Raw genomic sequence first — 18,578 nt, 5'->3', positions numbered from 1 at the left:
GTGTCAAGTTCCAACAAGAGACGTGTTCCTTTTACTTTATTTTCGACGTGAGGGTCTGTCGGACATCTGTTAATTTCTCACCGTCAGATATAGACAAAAGGAAGTACACATACCCTCAACGCAACATCTGTGGCAGTTTTGCCATTTTTAGCCATATAACCTCTGGTTTTATTCAACATTTATTCACGAGACCTTTCCATGTTTTACACATATTTCTTTTAATGTTATTATTTCGGTCTATTGCTTCCAGGGAAGCTGTATTGCTTACTTGTTTGATATTTTTAAATTGTAACGCTACATCTCTCTACATTTATTTAGATGTTATCATGGTATTCATTTCTTTATTAAATGATTGAATTGATGAGTGAAATATTACAGTATGCTCTAAAACAGAACACTACGATATGAGCCGAGCTGGGCGCATGCAAAGCCTGTTGGAGTTTATCTTTAGGTCAGGTTTGAAATTGACAAAGCTTTATTTAATTGCACAGACAGAAATTACAACATAGACATCAAGGTTTATGAACATAAGTGGTGCATTAACTTTTGATAATATCAGTTATCAGCAGTTATGGCCAAAGTTGCTTTGTCAGTATATCTGATAATACTTTTGCCTAGCAACATCAAGACATCGTTCAATGTCAATGCAACAGTTTGATGCAGATAAGAGCTGCACTGTGGAAGGACAATCACGATGAGTCTTACTGCTAAGGCAAGTAATGCAATCACCAAACAAAAGTGCCACACTTTTGTTCAATTTTACCTCTATACATCCAGAACTACACTAACAATTGACACAGATATTTGATTACTACAATATTACTGATTGCCCTAGAGAGTAGTCGCTAAGGCTCATGTTGTAGCTGACTCTTTGTTAATGTTGGTAGCAGCCCTGATCGCAGATTTCATAGCTGTCTCGATCCAAGCGTGAGGAAAAGCTGTGTGTTCACCAGCAAAGTGCACCCTGCCTTCACTTCTGAAGAGCTCTTTGGAGTACTCTAAATGTTGGTAGGGTGTGAAGAGAGCGAAGGCGCCCAAGCTGTGAGGATCCGCGCTCCACCTCTTCACCACCACCCCTGTGCAGAGAGATTTAACGTCCTCGCCGTGGATCTTTGCCAAATCTCTCAGAGCCAGCTCTTTCAGGTCTTCATCACTCGCCCCTAAGAAGAGGAGGGAGTCATCAGACCAGGTGTAGGAGGCCAGGAGGACCCCGATGGTCTTATTGGTTGGGAAACTGTGGCTGGGGTAGTAGATGAAACGAGAGGGTCCGTCAGTGATGCTCTTTCCTCCTTGGATGCCATCATTCTCCCAGAACTTCTTACGGAAGGTGAGGATGATTTTAGTGGAGCTGTCATAGTGGACTGCTCTCAGTGCCTCCATCTTTTTGATGGAGGGAGGTGGATGAAAGTCAATGAAGAGGGCTGCTTTGGCTGTGGTTGTTACCAGAACGATGTCAGCGGGAAGAAATTGAACATAACGCTGTTGGCTTTGCTGGTACGATACTATTACACCTCTATTTTCAACCGATCTGATGCGTTTGACCTTGGAGTTGAGAAGAATAGGGACCTTGAGGACATCATGAAGAGCTTTGGGGAGAAGGTCCGATCCACCAGTCACTTCTGTGTAACTTAAAAACAAAAAGACAAATAAATTCCGTTGAGTACGTTATTGTAGAGACAAGTGCAAATTTGCAATGTGCTGTGGTTTAACAAAAATCATTCATAGTGCAATATTTATTAAATGAAATGATTTTCTTAACTCATTCATTCATGTCTATAGGGACTAGGTTCAGGCCGCTAACATCAGAGTCAAGGTTGGGTTTTCAACAGGATAGCCAATGTCTCATTCCACAAATCAAAGATAATCTAAAATTTCCATCAACCAAAGTATGTTTTCATAATTCCTCTGTAGAGAATACCTGCCCAGGTTTAACAAAGGTAGGGCGTTACTGGTAAGCACAGTGGAGTATGTAGCATTAAAAGAGCTTTTTATTTCCCCTGAGCCTATTTTGTACATACACCTTGGTGAAGTCATAAACATTAAGACAAAGTCAGACCACTATGACTTTAAGAATAAAAGGATTTGCATCTCAGCATGATTTGGAAATACGTGTCCATGCATTCATTTTGAGCTAGTCTTACAAAGCCAAAAGTATCTTTTGCTGTGCCAGCGGTGGAGAAAATATTGTCTGAACCCATAATATTTACACCCTAAAGGGAAAAAACACTGGGTTGTTTGTATTTCTTTAATCCAATGGCGATTATATTGGACAGCAGTGAGCACCGGATACAATTCTAATGATTTTGCAAAATACTGTTTTATTTTGGTGGAATATGTGCACGTGCGGACGCGAGCCCTGGCATTACATCACAAGTAAATGTAAATGTGCTGCATTTATATAGCACATTACATGTTATTTAGCTGACGCTTTTATCCAAAGCGGCTTACAATTGCTATATATGTCATATCCCCTGTGCCATCACCACACCTGTCTCTTACAATGGTTAAAACAAAGCAAAAGAAACCACCACGGAAAACATTAAAAACAAAGTGCGGAGATTGGTCTGGCTGTGAGAGACTAGTGTTGATATCAAATTACTCCTGTTGGTTTATAAAGCAATGAATGTTTCAGGGCCAAAAAAACAATTTTGGAAAAAAGCTATTCCCATTTTGAGTATTGACAGTGTAGGTCTTACTCAGTTTTGTCATTGACGTTACTCCGGCTGTAGATCATCTCCGTCAGCGCTGTGTACATTAGGCTCTGTTGGTTAAGCATGTCTCCTATCATCCTTATCGCTTCTGAACTCAGATTTCCTTCATGTTCCAGATAGTCCTGTTAAACATAAACAAGTTCCATGTTGTGCAGTCGCAGTGGCTCAAACTAAATCTTTTGATGGAACGTTTTCCAAAATTCTAGTTTTTAAACATCAAGAATTATAAATGTACGAACACTTCTGTATGTGGTGGGAAGTTTCAGCTACCACTTGTTTGTTTTAAAATGGCAAACCATTGGAAATGGCACCCCAATTTGATGCTTTGTGTAATGCACTAAAATAGCTGCAGCAATTTACTTAACAGTTTTCTCAATTTACAACAATTCATGTCATTGTGTTTTACCTTCACGGAATAACGGTCATATTTGTTCAGCGCAGACAAGCAGCCATTAGCAATCACTTCATCTTTCACCTAAGAAAAAGAAAAAGACACTTGCATTGAATCAATTGAATCATCTATTGATAAAGGTGTTACCACCATTGTGTTAAAAGACAAGATTTGATACGTGACATTGCTATTTGATCCATGTAAGTGTAATTTGACCGTATGTAAAAAGGCTGCACCTGACACAAAGCAAAGTCCTGGAGGTTGGGGTTGCATTTAATTGCACTGATTTGTGCTGTTATCAATTACAAACCATGTTGTCAGTAATGACCGAGTCGTGGAACATGAAGGAAGCTATAGTATTAGCTATGTTGCACCATGTTTTATATTACATTGTGTACACAGTAACACAAGTGTTACTGTGTACAAAATGCAGCTTTACCTTAATTTACAGACTTATGACTTGTCATACAAGACATCTCGATGATAGCGTTGCTGCACCCTCAACCTTAAACCATCTTGCCAACACGAGTCAGGCAGCCTTTTTGACTCAATGAGTACCTCATCATGCTCTCTTACTTAGCCTACCACTCAGATGTGAGTGAGAGTATTAGGGGCCGGTATGCAGGGTTCAACACTTACTTTTTGACCACCAGCTAAATAGTTAACGAATGTTATAATTTAACTTTTTTGACTGGTGAGTCAATCAAATCTACCAGCCACTGGCATATTTAACAGGATTTGGCTAGTAGATGGTGCTAATCTTGAACCTTGCTAGTATGCATGTGTGAAAGGGGACCGCAAGGACGGGTGGCGTCAGTCCGATTGTGGGGGGCTGGTCTAGGTCTCACAAGTCGAGGGCTAATTTTTCACCCCAGTCCAGCCCTGCTTGTTAGTGATGCAAGCAAAGTCACAAGGATGTGTGAATTTGGGCAAATTGCAATCAATTTCTCCTTTGTCTTCTGGTAACGTACCTTCTGCAAAGCGTTTTCCAGCAGTTCATCGGCTGACTTCCCTTTCTCACTTTCGTCCACGTTGTACTTCAGAACATCAGGGTCCTTTTGCACTGTGCTTGTCTTCTTCAACAACCCATTAACCAAGTAAAAGGTGTTGGGGTCATCCATTGTGAATTTATTCAGCGTGACGTTCAGTGTCTTAACAAACCAGTGGACGATTCTATTGAAAGAGGAGTAGATAGTGTCAGTTAACTTAACCGTGTAAGCCAAGACAGTACACAAATAATAATCCCTCTGACATTCAAGACATTTACTGGTGGCAAATGTAACAGTCTTAACGGTTTTGTTTACATTTCATTTAGAGAAATAAGGCAGTCACACAATGGAAACTTTCACAGGCAAAAAAAAAAAAAATGTTTCTGCTATGAAGTCCTGTTTTGAGTTAAATCTGCTATATTAGTTTATTAGTCAATTCCACTGTATAAGTTGTAACACCTTTACCTTTACAATAGCTTAAAATGTATATGCACAATTATGTTAAGTTGTTGCATTTAAGCCATCACCAAATCAGACTATCAGATCCACACAACTCTGTGAAGATCGAAGCGTTCAGCTCTAGAGACAAAGAGGACTGCTGAAACCCAAGGAAGCGACCACGAAATGTCCCATTCTTTGATTGTACAGTTAAGAAAAGACCTACACGTTTAGCAAGGACTAAAGTCCACAAAATAAAGTGGCCTACAGCAAAGACCAACACTGATAACCATTGGTTAAATGGTAACTGAGGTCAGACACGGATGCCGCCTTACTGCTCTTGAAAAGGTTGGATTCTAGTTCCATTTTTAGCTTTGCTTTAGTGTTTCAAATAGTCTGGTAGTATCCAGGTCTAGGTGGTTTCCTTGCAAAAAACACACAAAGCATGTTAATCTGAGAGCGGATATGGCTGCAGGCACATTTATATGTAAATTTCCCTTCTAAAGAAAGTAAAGACTTAAACTTACTTGTGAGCACTTGGGATCCTCATGGCTCCCAGTTCAGCATACCAGCCCTCTTCCTCATTCCTGTAGGTCTCCACCCGTCCTCCAACACGACCACTAGACTCTATTATGGTTACCTTGTCAGAACAGATGGAAACGAGTAAGGCCAGACAGGTAAGGTTGTAAACGTAGTACTATTACTACTACTAATTACTGCAAATGCTTCTACACCCAAGATTGTGTACCTATCAATGCTGCTGATTCTGCTTCTAGCAGCAAATGTAGTAGCAGTATTTGTCATAATAAAAGCTGTAGTCACCATTTCACTTTTTTCAATTTACTATACTATGACTGTTTTATGAAATCTTTAGGCAGGATCGCGGAGTGGTCGGCTACAAGCAGATAATCTTCAAAGCACTGTTTCTGCCAGAATAGAGTGCTCGTCTACTCTGCCACAGAACGCAGTAAAGCTGGCGAGCACACGCTCACACCGTCAATAACCACAGACACTGTTTCTGCCAGGATGAACTGTCCCTTTTCCTCGCCACAGAATACAGTACAGCTATGAGCAACCGACTCACACTGTCAATGATCACAAACACGGTCTTCTGCTAAAATAAATGTGTCTCTTTATTTCCCACAGAATACAGCAAAGCAAACAGCATGCAACAGACATGCACTCAATACGTGATGCACAGTATACACTGCTTCAGAGCTCTCCTCGACACAGGACTGGAGAGCCGTTCAGTCCGGCAGGGCCCGCATCAACGTGGCTGGGAGACTCGCAGCAGGCTCTGTCGGACCGAGGGATTCTCCGTCTTTTTATTCTCTTAACAAACAAGGATGGTGTGTGAGCGGGGGGGGGGGGGGGCAATCCTCGCTCCCAGCCCATTCCTTGGTGAGTCCGGCTTACCTGCCTCGAAACCGTGTTTCCAAAACAGGAGCGCCGTTCTCTCAAAACATGAGCTCGATGGAAAGCCGTTCTCAAAACATGAGCGATCAAAACAGGTTATATAATTGATAAATGAAACACAAAACAATAATACAATTGATAAATGAAACACAAAAACAATAATAATAGTTATATAACAGTGAATCAACAAGTTATACAAGTGACCCACTTAGCTGTTGTCAAGGATCAAAATGCAAAACAAAGTTTTTCCTCCACAATGACTTTTTTTTTTTATCACTTTTTTCAACACTATATTATGAAGTTTTAGACATACTATACCATGACTTTTTATCACCTTTTCAACATACTATACTATGAATTATTTGTCACTTCTTTTGACAAACAATAGGCTACTAAGCCTTTTATCACTTTTTTTTTTACATACTATGACTCAAATCTTGAATTAAAATCGATTTGTTTAGAGTGATCTGATATTGATTAATAAAATCCAGAAATCTATCTTTTAATATATGCCTTTTAATCACGCATTTATAACCCCAAAAACCTTTTTGTGGGTCATTTGTTTGGATTTTTTTTTGGCGGGGGCATTTTTGGCCTTAACAGGACAGCTGAAGTCATGAAAGGGAGGAGCAATCTATACATGGCTCTACCAACTGAGCCCTTTAAAGATTTTGCGGGTTGCTTCTTGCTTGAACAATTGCTAGGGCTCCCTGGGTGGTCAATCAGCTTACCCCAACTTCAAAGACTAAGACAGTAGAGGAGATTTTTTTTGTGACTTGGTTTTTCATTTAAAGCATCTAAACCTGTTGCATGTACAGTACCTTGTGTCCCGCGTCCTGCAGTAACTTGGCAGCCGTCAGTCCAGCCATGCCAGCTCCGACAATAACAACGTGATGGTTAGTATTTATTTTAGGAAGACCTATTTTAACAGTCCGCAGCAGCTCGTCATAGTCGTCGTCCTCCAGACACTCAGCCAGATTGGCCCTCAGGATGTCTTCGTCTGGATAAAAAAAACAAAGAGAGGGCAACACACAGGTTCAGGTTGACTTAATTCTACTTTTTTGATTGTTTGCTTGCTCTTTTGCTAAATTTGTAATTTAAATTGTTTGTATTTTTACATTGTTTTGTTGCCCACACAGACAAAGAAAAAGGTTTTATATTTTTGCCCATTCTGAGTTACAGTGCCCTTTTGGAGCGTGTGCCTGTTCAGAACAGGACGATTGCTTGGTTCTTGTTATTATACAACCACTCCAGGGATCCAGACTTTTTTTTTTTTTTAAACAAGGAGCATGGTAGCCCCTAAAAAAAAAATTCTATGGGCACAGGCAGGAAATGTAGGGCGTTCAACTTAAATCCACCCGCAACCCAATTTTTCACAATTCCCTATATAAACCGTTTCACCGATAAATGCTTTGGTAAATACAAAAACTACAATGTGCTGTTTTATTTTATTTAACAGTCACATTTTAATTGAATGGTGCTTAACAAATGCACATTTAGAATTGCAAACAAAGTATTACTATGACCGGAAGTGCACGCATGCCAGCTTAAGACGTAAACAAAGTGAGGGAAAGAGAGGAGGGCCAACGATAGGCTAAGGCAACGTCCTTATCGGCTATTATTACTACGCGGCTTTTTCTTTGCCAATGTAAGTCTCAACATCTTTAGAAAACAAATGGATGATATTCCGCTGCAGATCCCCACTTGTAAATGTATTAGGGCAGGTAACATCATGATTTTCATGGAATCATGGTAACATGGGAACTCTGTGCAACATGTGTGGTGAGTGTGATGCAAGCACCCAGGAACAGCGGCATGTCTGAAAGCCACTGTGTGCTTAGCAGATAAGGGTGGTAGTGCACTCCATTGCCCAGAAACACCTACTCAAATACACATTGCAACACTGTTTGGAGTAGAATGATTTACTTACACAATAGTATAAAGGTTGGAGAGCAACTATACTTTTTGGCCTCAAATTTACTTATTCACTTAGCTTCCATGTGACCTTACAACTTTAGCATTTATTTATTGCTTTTGTTTGTTTATGCCTTGTTTTTCTCTTCATACTGCTCCGACCGGTGTACCTGACACCAAGGGCCACTGATCAATGGTAAGTACTTGATGAGTTGGTAGTGATAATGGGTTGAGGAAGTACCTGGGTCCTTGGAGATGGCTGCTGGGGATGAGCTGGAGCCTTCCTCCACTGGGATCAACTGGTCCGTCTGTGCCTAAGAGAGAAACAATTACTTGAACTTAAGTGTGCATGGTAGACAGTGTAATGTGTGTTTTTGTGGGAGTTATGGCAACAAAAAAGTGATGATATTTATGTTATTCCTAGCCCAAGGATACTTTGTGTGACTTATGTGGTGAACTTTCAGCTATTCCTTTCACTGATCAAGCATAGGGGAGAGTTATGAAGTTTTTGGAAAAAAGGAAAAAATGTGGTGACACAACCTTAAAGGTTAACGTCTGTATTTTTAAACCTGGACCATGTTTTTTTTATGTTTTTAATGTCTCAGTGACTGATGGGCAAGATTGCTGCAGGTGGCAGGAACGAAACAAGCTGTAATTTAACGTTAAGGGTGCAGTAAGTAAGCCTTATAAAACTGACTGTCACATTTGCTGAAAGTGACCCTACGGTCCAGTAGAACTACATGAAGCAGGTCATTTAAGAAAAAAAAGTCAGTCTCCTCTGACACCACCTACAGCCTGTAGTGTAAGTGCAAAAATCAACTGATCCCTGTTCAGATGCACCAATCAGGGCCAGGTCTAACTGCGTGCCAATCACTGCTCATGCACACGCATTTCATGGTATCTCCCCCCCCCACCCGCTCTATTGTGGCAGGGGTACAGGACACCGTTTAAGGCTTTAGCGTTAAGAGGGGAGGGACTGAGAAGCTTGTTGTCCTACCTACTGCACCTTTAATGGACAACTGTGCACCTTCACTGTCTGTCCACCAGAAGTGCCGTTTTAGCCACTGAAATGCTCAGATTATAATTCCAAGTGTCTGACAACATTATGGAAAGGATCCCTACAGAGATAGAGATATGACATTTTTGTCATAGAGTAAGATCCTTTAAGTTCAAACAGAAACGGCCACAAAACCACTATCGCCAAACCCACTGGACTTCATGTAAATAATCAGTAATTTATAGTATAACACTTTATTCAAAGTCAACAGAAACAAAATAATCAAAAGCCTTCTTGCTCATCTTTCCACTGTTCCAACAATCACTACTCTGGTTTGTTTGAAATAGTCTCCTTTAATTCCCCAATTTACATGTGAAAATATGCTGGCACTATACAGCTAAAAGTTCTGTTTATTTAAATGGAGTCTGGTGGGTTTGGTGATGGTGATTTCAGAACGGTTTCTGGTTAAATAAAAAGGATCTTACTTTATAACAAAAAGGTTTATCTCTGTGGGATCCTTTCCATAATGTGACAGAATAACAAGCTGAGTCGCTCAGTAGCAAAACCAGAACTTTAAGTGGATGGAATCTGATAGTGACCATTTGTCCTATAGGTATACGCTCAGTTCTGGACTAGTTACCCTTAAAATTGAGATGAGTGGACCACCTGAGGCCTTAAGTACAAAGCAAGACCAACATTCAGTACCCAGGCTATACTAACCCTAACATTGGCCGTTTGGATATCGTAAAATTGGCGGGGTTGTTAATTAGGAGTGACATCATCAGAACCAAGATTTAACCACTTCATATGATATAAACACAATTTGCTATGAATATTAGGTTTGAAAATATTGCAGACATTTTGCAGATTATATGTATATGTATATATATATACACATATACTTATACACACACAAACATACATATGTGCCAATTTCCCTTAGATGAATAATTTTGTATCTTATTGATAAATACAGCTAAACAGGCAGAAAATAAAAATTAACACACAGAAGGCAATGATTTAAACTACTACATTTTCAAAATAACACAAACAGTTGATAGACATTTCAAAATGCAGTTTTGTGTCAGTGCTTCAGTTTGTAAAATGTTTGTACGTGTTAATAAATATTACCAGAGTTGAAGCCACACAAATCAAACCCAGACAAAGGAGTATGCCGAGTCGCTTCATCTTGGTTTCTGTCGTCCTCGCTCTCTGAAGACTCGCTGAATGCGTCTCTAACAACGCCTTCAGCTCATTTAAAGCTGGAACCTGAGTCCTCACGAAACATCTGCAAGGTCAGATCAGAGTTGAATAACTTCTGCTGTCAACACAGATGGTTGTGGAGGTTGTCCTGTTATCAGCCCACTCAGCTCAGTTCGTAAGAGGACATGCTGGCATCTTACCCAGAATATTTCCTCAAAGCAAACAGTGACAAACAGCAGCAACAGTAACAGTTATGGACAGTAATTAATCAATAAGGGAGATATGTCGAAATACATAAAAGAGAAAAACAAATATCAAATATTTATCATTATTATGGGGCACCTACACATCAAACTGTAAAGTTTTTTTTTTCAGCAGTGAGACAATTATATCAAAAATATAAAAAGGGGACCTTTAAAGACAACCTGACTAGTTTTTTTACACTATTACCATGAAGACATCAGTTTTCTAGAGACTATAACGCCACCCCTAACTTATTTCTTACATTATGACAATAATTTAACAAAGTCATGGTTTGATTTTCTTTATTGGTCATGTGCACAACAATGACAGAAGTAGTCATTGGCAATGAAAGTCTTAGGCCTCAGGCACGTCCAACAATGTTCATCCAATGACAAAACAAAAACAGAGGTAAAAGCAAAATATGAATCAAAGACCAAAGACAAAAAATAGTGCAAGTAGAGATAAAGGGCTATAATATCAATCAACACAAAAAAAAATCTATGCAAGTCAGAAAATAATACCGAGCTCATGACAATTTTCATGTGAATGAAAATAAAAAAATCGACATGCTTTGTCAGTTTTTGTTTTCAAATTGGCATCGGATAAACCAAAACAAGAAATTGTTATTTGCGGTTATTGAATTTAAACAAAAAAAGTTCTTGGCTTTGCTTGCACTGGATAGATGGATTAAGCTTGTAAAAAACATTCATGGTGCACAGATTGTTGTCGTAGACAGTCATTGCTCAAAACACTGCGTTCGTAAATGACTTCTGATTATACTTTTTCCTAGCTACATCAAGCCATCTTTCACTGCCAAAAACCACCAGTCTGATGCCAATACATAAAAGACCCTAGAGCTCGTCATGGTGTCGAGTTATAGCTGAGTCTTTGTTAATGTTGGTAGCAGCCCTGATGGCAGATTTCATAGATGTCTCGATCCAAGCGTGAGGAAAAGCGGTGTGTTCACCAGCAAAGTGCACCCTGCCTTCATTTCTGAAAAGCTCTTTAGAGTACTCTAACTGTTGGTAGGGTGTGAAGAGAGCGAAGGCGCCCAAGCTGTGAGGATCCGTGCTCCACCTCTTCACCACCACCCCAGTGCAGAGAGATTTAACGTACTCGCCATGGATCTTTGCCAAATCTCTCAGAGCCAGCTCTTTCAGGTCTTCATCACTCGCCCCTAAGAAGAAGAGGGAGTCATCAGACCAGGTGTAGGAGGCCAGGAGGACCCCGATGGTCTTATTGGTTGGGAAACTGTGGCTGGGGTAGTAGATGAAACGACAGGGCTGGTCGGTGATGCTCTTTCCTCCTTGGATGCCATCATTCTCCCAGAACTTCTTACGGAAGGTGAGGATGATTTTAGTGGAGCTTTCATAGTGGACTGCCCTCAGTGCCTCCATCTTTCTGATGGAGAGAGGTGGATCAAAGTCAATGAAGAGGGCTGCTTTGGCTGTGGTTGTTACCAGAACGATGTCAGCGGAAAGGTTTGTCAGAGATGACTGCTGTCCTGTCTGATATGATACAATCACACCTTTATGTGATTGGCTGATACGTTTGACTTTAGAGTTGAGGTGGATGGGGACATCAAGGACAGTGAGAAAAGCTTTGGTTAGGAGATCTGTCCCACCAGTCACTTCATCGTACCTTGAAAACAAAAGAACACATTTTTTGTCGCATTGAATTGGGCACAAATGTGACAAAATGTTTGGGTATAATATGTGATGTGTATGTCAACACTGTTTAAAAAAGCAGATCTGATCTATGGACATTCATATGTCACGTGAAACTGTCTCAAAGATCACCACTGAAACAATTAAATGCATTTTGCGTCTCTCATAGCTAGACCTTAATGAAGTATTTTGGTTCCAGTAAACCCTGGCTTTAAAATAAAACATATGCACCCTATCTTGCACCCGGCGCAGCGCGGCACAAAGCCCGACGTAAGTGTCTTTGCTGTTTTAAGGCCGACACAGTTGGGTTATTTCCTGTCACCCGCGCCCACATTGTTTAAAAAGCAAATGCACCTGCGCTCCTCTTTGCACCCATGGGCGTGCTGGTCTTACAGGGAGGTGTGTTCAGGTGCATTCTGGGCGTGCTGGTCTTACAGGGAGGTGTGTTCAGGTGCATTATGGGCGTGCTGGTCTTACAGGGAGGTGTGTTCAGGTGCATTCTGGGCGTGCTGGTCTTACAGGGAGGTGTGTTCAGGTGCATTCTGGGCGTGCTGGTCTTACAGGGAGGTGTGTTCAGGTGCATTCTGGGCGTGCTGGTCTTACAGGGAGGTGTGTTCAGGTGCATTATGGGCGTGCTGTCTTACAGGGAGGTGTGTTCAGGTGCATTCTGGGCGTGTTGGTCTTACAGGGATGTGTGTTCAGGTGCATTCTGGGCGTGCTGGTCTTACAGGGAGGTGTGTTCAGGTGCATTCTGGGCGTGCTGGTCTTACAGGGAGGTGTGTTCAGGTGCATTCTGGGCGTGCTGGTCTTACAGGGAGGTGTGTTCAGGTGCATTCTGGGCGTGCTGGTCTTACAGGGAGGTGTGTTCGGTGCATTATGGGCGTGCTGGTCTTACAGGGAGGTGTGTTCAGGTGCATTCTGGGCGTGCTGGTCTTACAGGAGGTGTGTTCAGGTGCATTCTGGGCGTGCTGGTCTTACAGGGAGGTGTGTTCAGGTGCATTATGGGCGTGCTGTCTTACAGGGAGGTGTGTTCAGGTGCATTCTGGGCGTGTTGGTCTTACAGGGAGGTGTGTTCAGGTGCATTATGGGCGTGCTGTCTTACAGGGAGGTGTGTTCAGGTGCATTCTGGCGTGCTGGTCTTACAGGGAGGTGTGTTCAGGTGCATTCTGGGCGTGCTGGTCTTACAGGGAGGTGTGTTCAGGTGCATTATGGGCGTGCTGGTCTTACAGGGAGGTGTGTTCAGGTGCATTCTGGGCGTGCTGGTCTTACAGGGAGATGTGTTCAGGTGCATTATGGGCGTGCTGGTCTTACAGGGAGGTGTGTTCAGGTGCATTCTGGGCGTGCTGGTCTTACAGGAAGGTGTGTTCAGGTGCATTCTAGGTGTGTTGCTTTCTTGAGGCAGCAGGAAGTCCTCGCGCCATTGACCAACAAAAACCTGGTCTAAAGTCAATAGTGCAGCATTTCATTGATTTTTAACAGCGCATTAGTAAAATGTGCCTAGGCTCATGCAAAGAGTGCACACACCATGCTTGTTAGACACAGGGAAGTGCAGCAGCGCACACAGGCAAAAGGTTAAAAATAATATATATTGCTGTGCAAATCCGTGATTGCATGTTACGCCCACACACCTCTACCTAATTAAGACACTAAATACAACCCTTTGAACCATGCGCCCGGCGCATGGACCCGTTTTTCTGTCGTCAAACTAGCAAAAGTGGATTTGGACACGCCCTAAACGCACCGGAGCAATGCACTTTACGCCGTAAATTTTAGGACAAATGTAAATGCACTAATGTGTTAAATCAACCGATCTTACGAGGTGCTGTCGCTGACATCACTCTGGATATAGAGCATCTCAGTCAGCGCCAGGTGCATGAGGCTCTGTTCATTGAGTAAGTCTCCGATCATCACAACTGCTTCTGGACTCAGTTTGCCTTCTTCTTTCAGATACTCCTGTGAAACGACAAAGTTTTAAACTTTTGGTGATCTTAAATTCTTGGTGAGGTGCCTTCTGAAAAACCAATCAGCTGAACATTTGTTCTATTGTCCCATACCCTTGTTAAATTTGCATTGGGAAAACAGATCAGTGTTTCAGACTCAGTGCTCATTTTGTGGAATTTCTTGAAATCACGTTGTAATTTACCTTCACAGAGTAGTGGTCGTACTTCTGTAGTGCAGCTTTGCAGCCATCGGTCTTCACTTCATCTTTCACCTATAAAAAAAATAAATAGTATACAGTATATTATATATGTATATATACATAATTCAATACATTTTAAATATACAGTATGTTTAGAACTGTTTTAAACGGCATTACAAAAAATCTTCTGACTGTATGTACAGTAACACAGGGACATGGTTTCCTGAAGATGCTATGTGCCAAGTTTCAGACCAATCTGGTGAAACCCCTAGGAGGAGCTTAAAAAATTATTTTATTTTTCACATTTCATGAAAAAACAACTTCTTAGCAGAAATGAGCATGGCCTGTATCAGTAGATGCCGCTTGATTCAAGGAAAACATAGATTAAAGGTTTTCTAATGTGTTCTGTGGCAAAAACACGTTTAACGCCATTAGAGTGCCACCTAGCGGTAGTAGTTTGCGCTGTAACAATATCCATTATGAAACATATCACGACACTCAGATCCACGAACCTGTGTCGAGGAGTGAGAGGGCAGAATCGCGACACACCCATTCCAACTCCCAGAGTTATCCTCCAGGTCCAGAGCCAATGCTACCTCATCTTTAAATTACTATTAGTATTAGTCCTTTTTGTGCCTGATCCCCCTTTTGTCGTCGGGTAAACTTAGCTAAATATAAAGATGGCTAAAAGCGAAGGGTGTGGTACCAGTTATGGTGGTGTAACATACATCAGACTCGAGTGCCTGGTACTGTTTCCGGTGCACCGGAGTTAAGTGTTAAGGATTTATTTTAACATACAAAGGAATCTTTGGTGTTGGATCGATCAATAATGAAATCATTCAATAAATAAGGTCTCTTTTGTGTGTTGCAAAGTGGCATTTAGTGTCAGTTTTATTCATGGAAACATAAAAATTTTGAGAAGTATCTTTGCAATTAAAATTGGTTTTTCCAGCTCCACTGGATCTGTGAACTGCGTACTCTAAAATTCGAGAACAAAAAGTTGCAGGAATGTGACAAAATTCTATTATAACTGACATCGAAGGGGATATTAATTCAGTCAAAATTACACATATTAATAGACATCTGTTTTGAACATTATCAGCTCTTACTCGTATCAGATACTCATACAATAGATAACGTTCTGTGTCACTCATGCCTTAAGGTACCTTCTGCAGAGCTTGCTGTAACAGTTGGTCAGCTGACCTCCCCCTCTCACTTTTTGGCAGTTCATACTTTAGGATGTCAGGATTTGCTTTGACTGCGTACGTCCTTTTCCGCAACCCATGGATCAGGTAAAATGTGTTGTCGTCATTCATGAAAAATGGATTCAGCTTGACTCCCAGTTCATTAGCGAACCAACGGACGATGCTGTGAACAGATGAGACACCTGATGGTGGCATTTCCATGTAAATTTTGAGATATTTGTAAAGCCAGTTGAGACATTTGCCTGAAGATTGGAACGCTGTTTGTACTGGGCCTATTCACACTACACACAACATTTATTACTTTTACCCATTGCCAACATCAATGTAAAAGAGTGTTTTTTCTGTTGCTGATGCTCAAGTTTGTTTTAGTAGTTAAGTGTTGCTGCTCATGCTAACTATACCCATTAACGAACATGTGTGACTTTCTGAAAGTTCAAACACGGTTACATTGCAAATTGAAGTTTTTTTAACTCACTGGTGAGAACTTGGGATCCTCATAGCTCCCAGTTCAGCATACCAGCCCTCTTCCTCATTCCTGTAGGTCTCCACCCGTCCACCAACACGACCACTCGACTCCAATATGGTTACCTTGTCCAGACATACAAAGTGTTTACACTTTGGTGTCTGATTCCTGATTTGAAGAAAAGTTCTTATTTGTGATTTCATAACAAATTAGCTTTAAATTATCAGCCAGTTCCATGTACCTTGTGTCCTGCGTCTTGCAGTAGCTTGGCAGCCGTCAGTCCAGCCACACCAGCTCCCACAATAGCAACATGACGAGATGTATTTGTGGGTGGAAGGCCGTTCTTCACAGTCTGCAGCAGATCATCGTAGTCTTTGTCCTCCAGACAGTCAGCCAGGTGTTCCTTCATGCTGACAGCAGCAGTGGTGGTGCTGTGGTACAATGTGAGCAGCAGTACACTGGCAGCAACTGGAAACACACACACACACACACACACACACTCAATTTTACTCCAAAAGAGAGCTTATAACACTTTCCATATCACTTGATGTAGTAATAGTCAATTCAGCAACTGGAAAAGCTAAAGTGTGGTTGAGATAATTTAAGGTGAAACACTGAAAATAACTGTACCTTTAAAAGATTAAAAAAAGGTCATATGTCCTGTCCGGGGTAGCTTTTCTAACTCAATGTACTCTTTCATTTAACATCATTTTTCTAGGTCTTTCTGAAAAAGTGAAATATGTTCCATAGGTCCCCTGCTAATGGTAACGTAAACCTCACAAAGTAATTGTCGACTACAACGGCATGCGCTTGTGCCATCGTAACTTGGTGTCTTCCACATGTAATATTCACCAACGCTTTCTTCCAAAGTCATTTTTCTTCATGGTCACTCTTTAACTGTAATTTCTGTTGTCCAAAAAACTTTTCAGCTCTTTCAGACATGTCTAAACTAACTCTGAACCCCTCAACCCGCCTCTTTTGTCGAGCCGTGTCGTTTATCTTAGTGTTCTTGGGCTCTGGGAAATGGTAACGATAGCACTTCTGCCTCACAGGAAGAAGAGGGTTTGAATCCAGGTTGTTCCGGGCCTTTCTCTGTGGACTTTGCATGCTCTCCCCGTGTTTGTGTGGGTTTCCTCCGGTTTCTTCCCACCATAAAGACATGCACTTTGGTTAACTAGGACTACAACTGGCTAACAATGGTGTATTTACAGAAATGTTGATTGATGTGCATTGTCCTAATCAAGTAATACTAATAAATACCAATACTAAATCAGTGAGATGTTTAGTTTTTCTTACTTGTGGCAAGAAACCCAAGTTCTTAACTTTAGCTCTTCATGAAACTAACTTGGATTTTAGGGCTGCATGATGGTGCCCAGGTTGTATTGCCAAGTTTCGCATTGCCAAAATTCTGGTTGTGTATTGCAGGTAATATAGAAACATTAGATTTGTTAGACAGTTTTTTTTTTCTTTTATGTATACTTGCCTTTAAATCAATTTCAAGTTTTTGCTTTAAAAGGTTAGGAACTAGGAATTAATTTGAAAGAACAAAATAAAAGTATACTGAATGAACACTATTTTGTTAATTAGTACCAGATTACTTTTTTCACTACAATTTTACAAATTTAACACGAACATGGAAGAGGGGGAGCCTGATAGACATGTTAAGTTTCTTTATAGTCTCCAATGCTTTTGTCTAAATACTGCAGCAAAATACTTACATGATTTCCACTTCACCCAACGTGGATCCATTTTAGTCTTCTTTCGGTATTTGGTGACACGACGACAAAAAACATGTCAGATTATGAAAGTATTAATTAAGTTTATGTCAGTGTGGATTTACTTTCTGATCTCATTAGAAGCAGTAAAGGTCAATGACAACTGTCATTTGCAAGATGATTCTGTCCTGGTGTTAGTAAGGTCTCTGTAGAAGCCGACACTTTCTGCACAACTACATACCTAGTAACAACATTCATAATAAAAAAAGATATATTTTACAAATTAAGTATTTCATTTAAATTTCCATCAGATTTTTCGAAATAGTGCTTCCATTGCAAATAGTTAATTTTATTTGATAATAGTTTTATATACATATCTTTTACCCACATATTTCAATGGCAGAGTTATATGTTTTGATAATGCTTTAATCTTTAGTATGCGTTTTATTCTACTCATCCAGTCTCGAATAGGTAAAGAAAGAAAATTAAACTGAGATGAACATTTAAGAAGTAAACAGATGCTTTCTTATGCAGTTCTTGGAGCGGTTTACGGTTAATATCTATCTAAAGTTATAACTGTTATAAAACATTTCCTACCTTTTGAAGGACTTAAACACAACCTATGATGTTAGCTGATGTTAAAGTGACTAGATGTGAAGTGTTAGGCTTTTATATACACTGTACCGCCTCAATACTGGAATTTCTCTCAGCTGACCAGACACACCTCAGACGGCATGACTGTCTGGATTTTCATCAGAGTTTGGCTTTCAGTTTCTTCAGCTCTTGCAATCAGAAATCTAACTGGCACGTCTTATAAAGAAAACGGAGGCTATGTGTCATCTTATGGGAACATTTCTAACAATGCAACCACAATAGGGAAATGCAAAATCTGTCTTTCATTTCATTTTCTATCCTCATTTCTCATGCCCAGTAAAAAGTTCCTACCATGGAGGTATGGTATCTTTGACTGGGTTCGTTTTTAAGGAATTATGAAAAGCACTTTAAATATCAGCTTCACCACAATGCATTTTTGCATGGTCATCCAAAAAGCAGTGGTGTATGCAGAGGGGACCCAAATGCAGAGCA

General features: G+C 40.7%; 3 protein-coding genes across 4 annotated transcripts in view; all 3 read right to left on the bottom strand.

Moving 5' to 3' along the window:
• Positions 1-457: 457 nt before the first annotated feature.
• On the bottom strand, positions 458-10,241 carry LOC116695345 (L-amino-acid oxidase-like). The gene is made up of 8 exons (XM_032525556.1): positions 9,988-10,241; positions 8,101-8,173; positions 6,767-6,945; positions 5,057-5,169; positions 4,074-4,275; positions 3,118-3,186; positions 2,697-2,833; positions 458-1,627 (listed from the first exon to the last, which is right to left on the bottom strand). Exons 1-8 carry the CDS (start codon positions 10,042-10,044, stop codon positions 853-855), a joined length of 1,605 nt encoding a protein of 534 aa, XP_032381447.1. The 5' UTR covers positions 10,045-10,241; the 3' UTR covers positions 458-852.
• The window catches only part of LOC116695347 (L-amino-acid oxidase), a 30,003-nt gene continuing 11,882 nt past the window's right edge, over positions 458-18,578 (bottom strand). The window contains exon 8 of the mRNA XM_032525559.1: positions 458-831. The gene's annotated coding sequence lies outside the window, so the exon portion shown is untranslated. The remainder of the gene's footprint in view (positions 832-18,578) is intronic.
• LOC116695346 (L-amino-acid oxidase) lies at positions 11,001-18,154 on the bottom strand. 2 transcript variants are annotated; one of them, XM_032525557.1, is made up of 8 exons: positions 18,090-18,154; positions 17,496-17,543; positions 16,019-16,245; positions 15,790-15,902; positions 15,276-15,477; positions 14,113-14,181; positions 13,786-13,922; positions 11,001-11,943 (listed from the first exon to the last, which is right to left on the bottom strand). In XM_032525557.1, exons 2-8 carry the CDS (start codon positions 17,524-17,526, stop codon positions 11,154-11,156), a joined length of 1,569 nt encoding a protein of 522 aa, XP_032381448.1. In that variant the 5' UTR covers positions 17,527-17,543; positions 18,090-18,154; the 3' UTR covers positions 11,001-11,153. The 2 variants fall into 2 exon arrangements, with proteins under 2 accessions (XP_032381448.1, XP_032381449.1); XM_032525558.1 differs by lacking the exon at positions 18,090-18,154 and having other exon boundaries at positions 11,003-11,943; positions 16,019-16,208; positions 17,496-17,514.

This window comes from Etheostoma spectabile, chromosome 9, assembly GCF_008692095.1.
Source record: "Etheostoma spectabile isolate EspeVRDwgs_2016 chromosome 9, UIUC_Espe_1.0, whole genome shotgun sequence".
NCBI lineage: Eukaryota > Metazoa > Chordata > Actinopteri > Perciformes > Percidae > Etheostoma > Etheostoma spectabile.
This window is presented reverse-complemented; position numbering and strand designations above follow the sequence as displayed.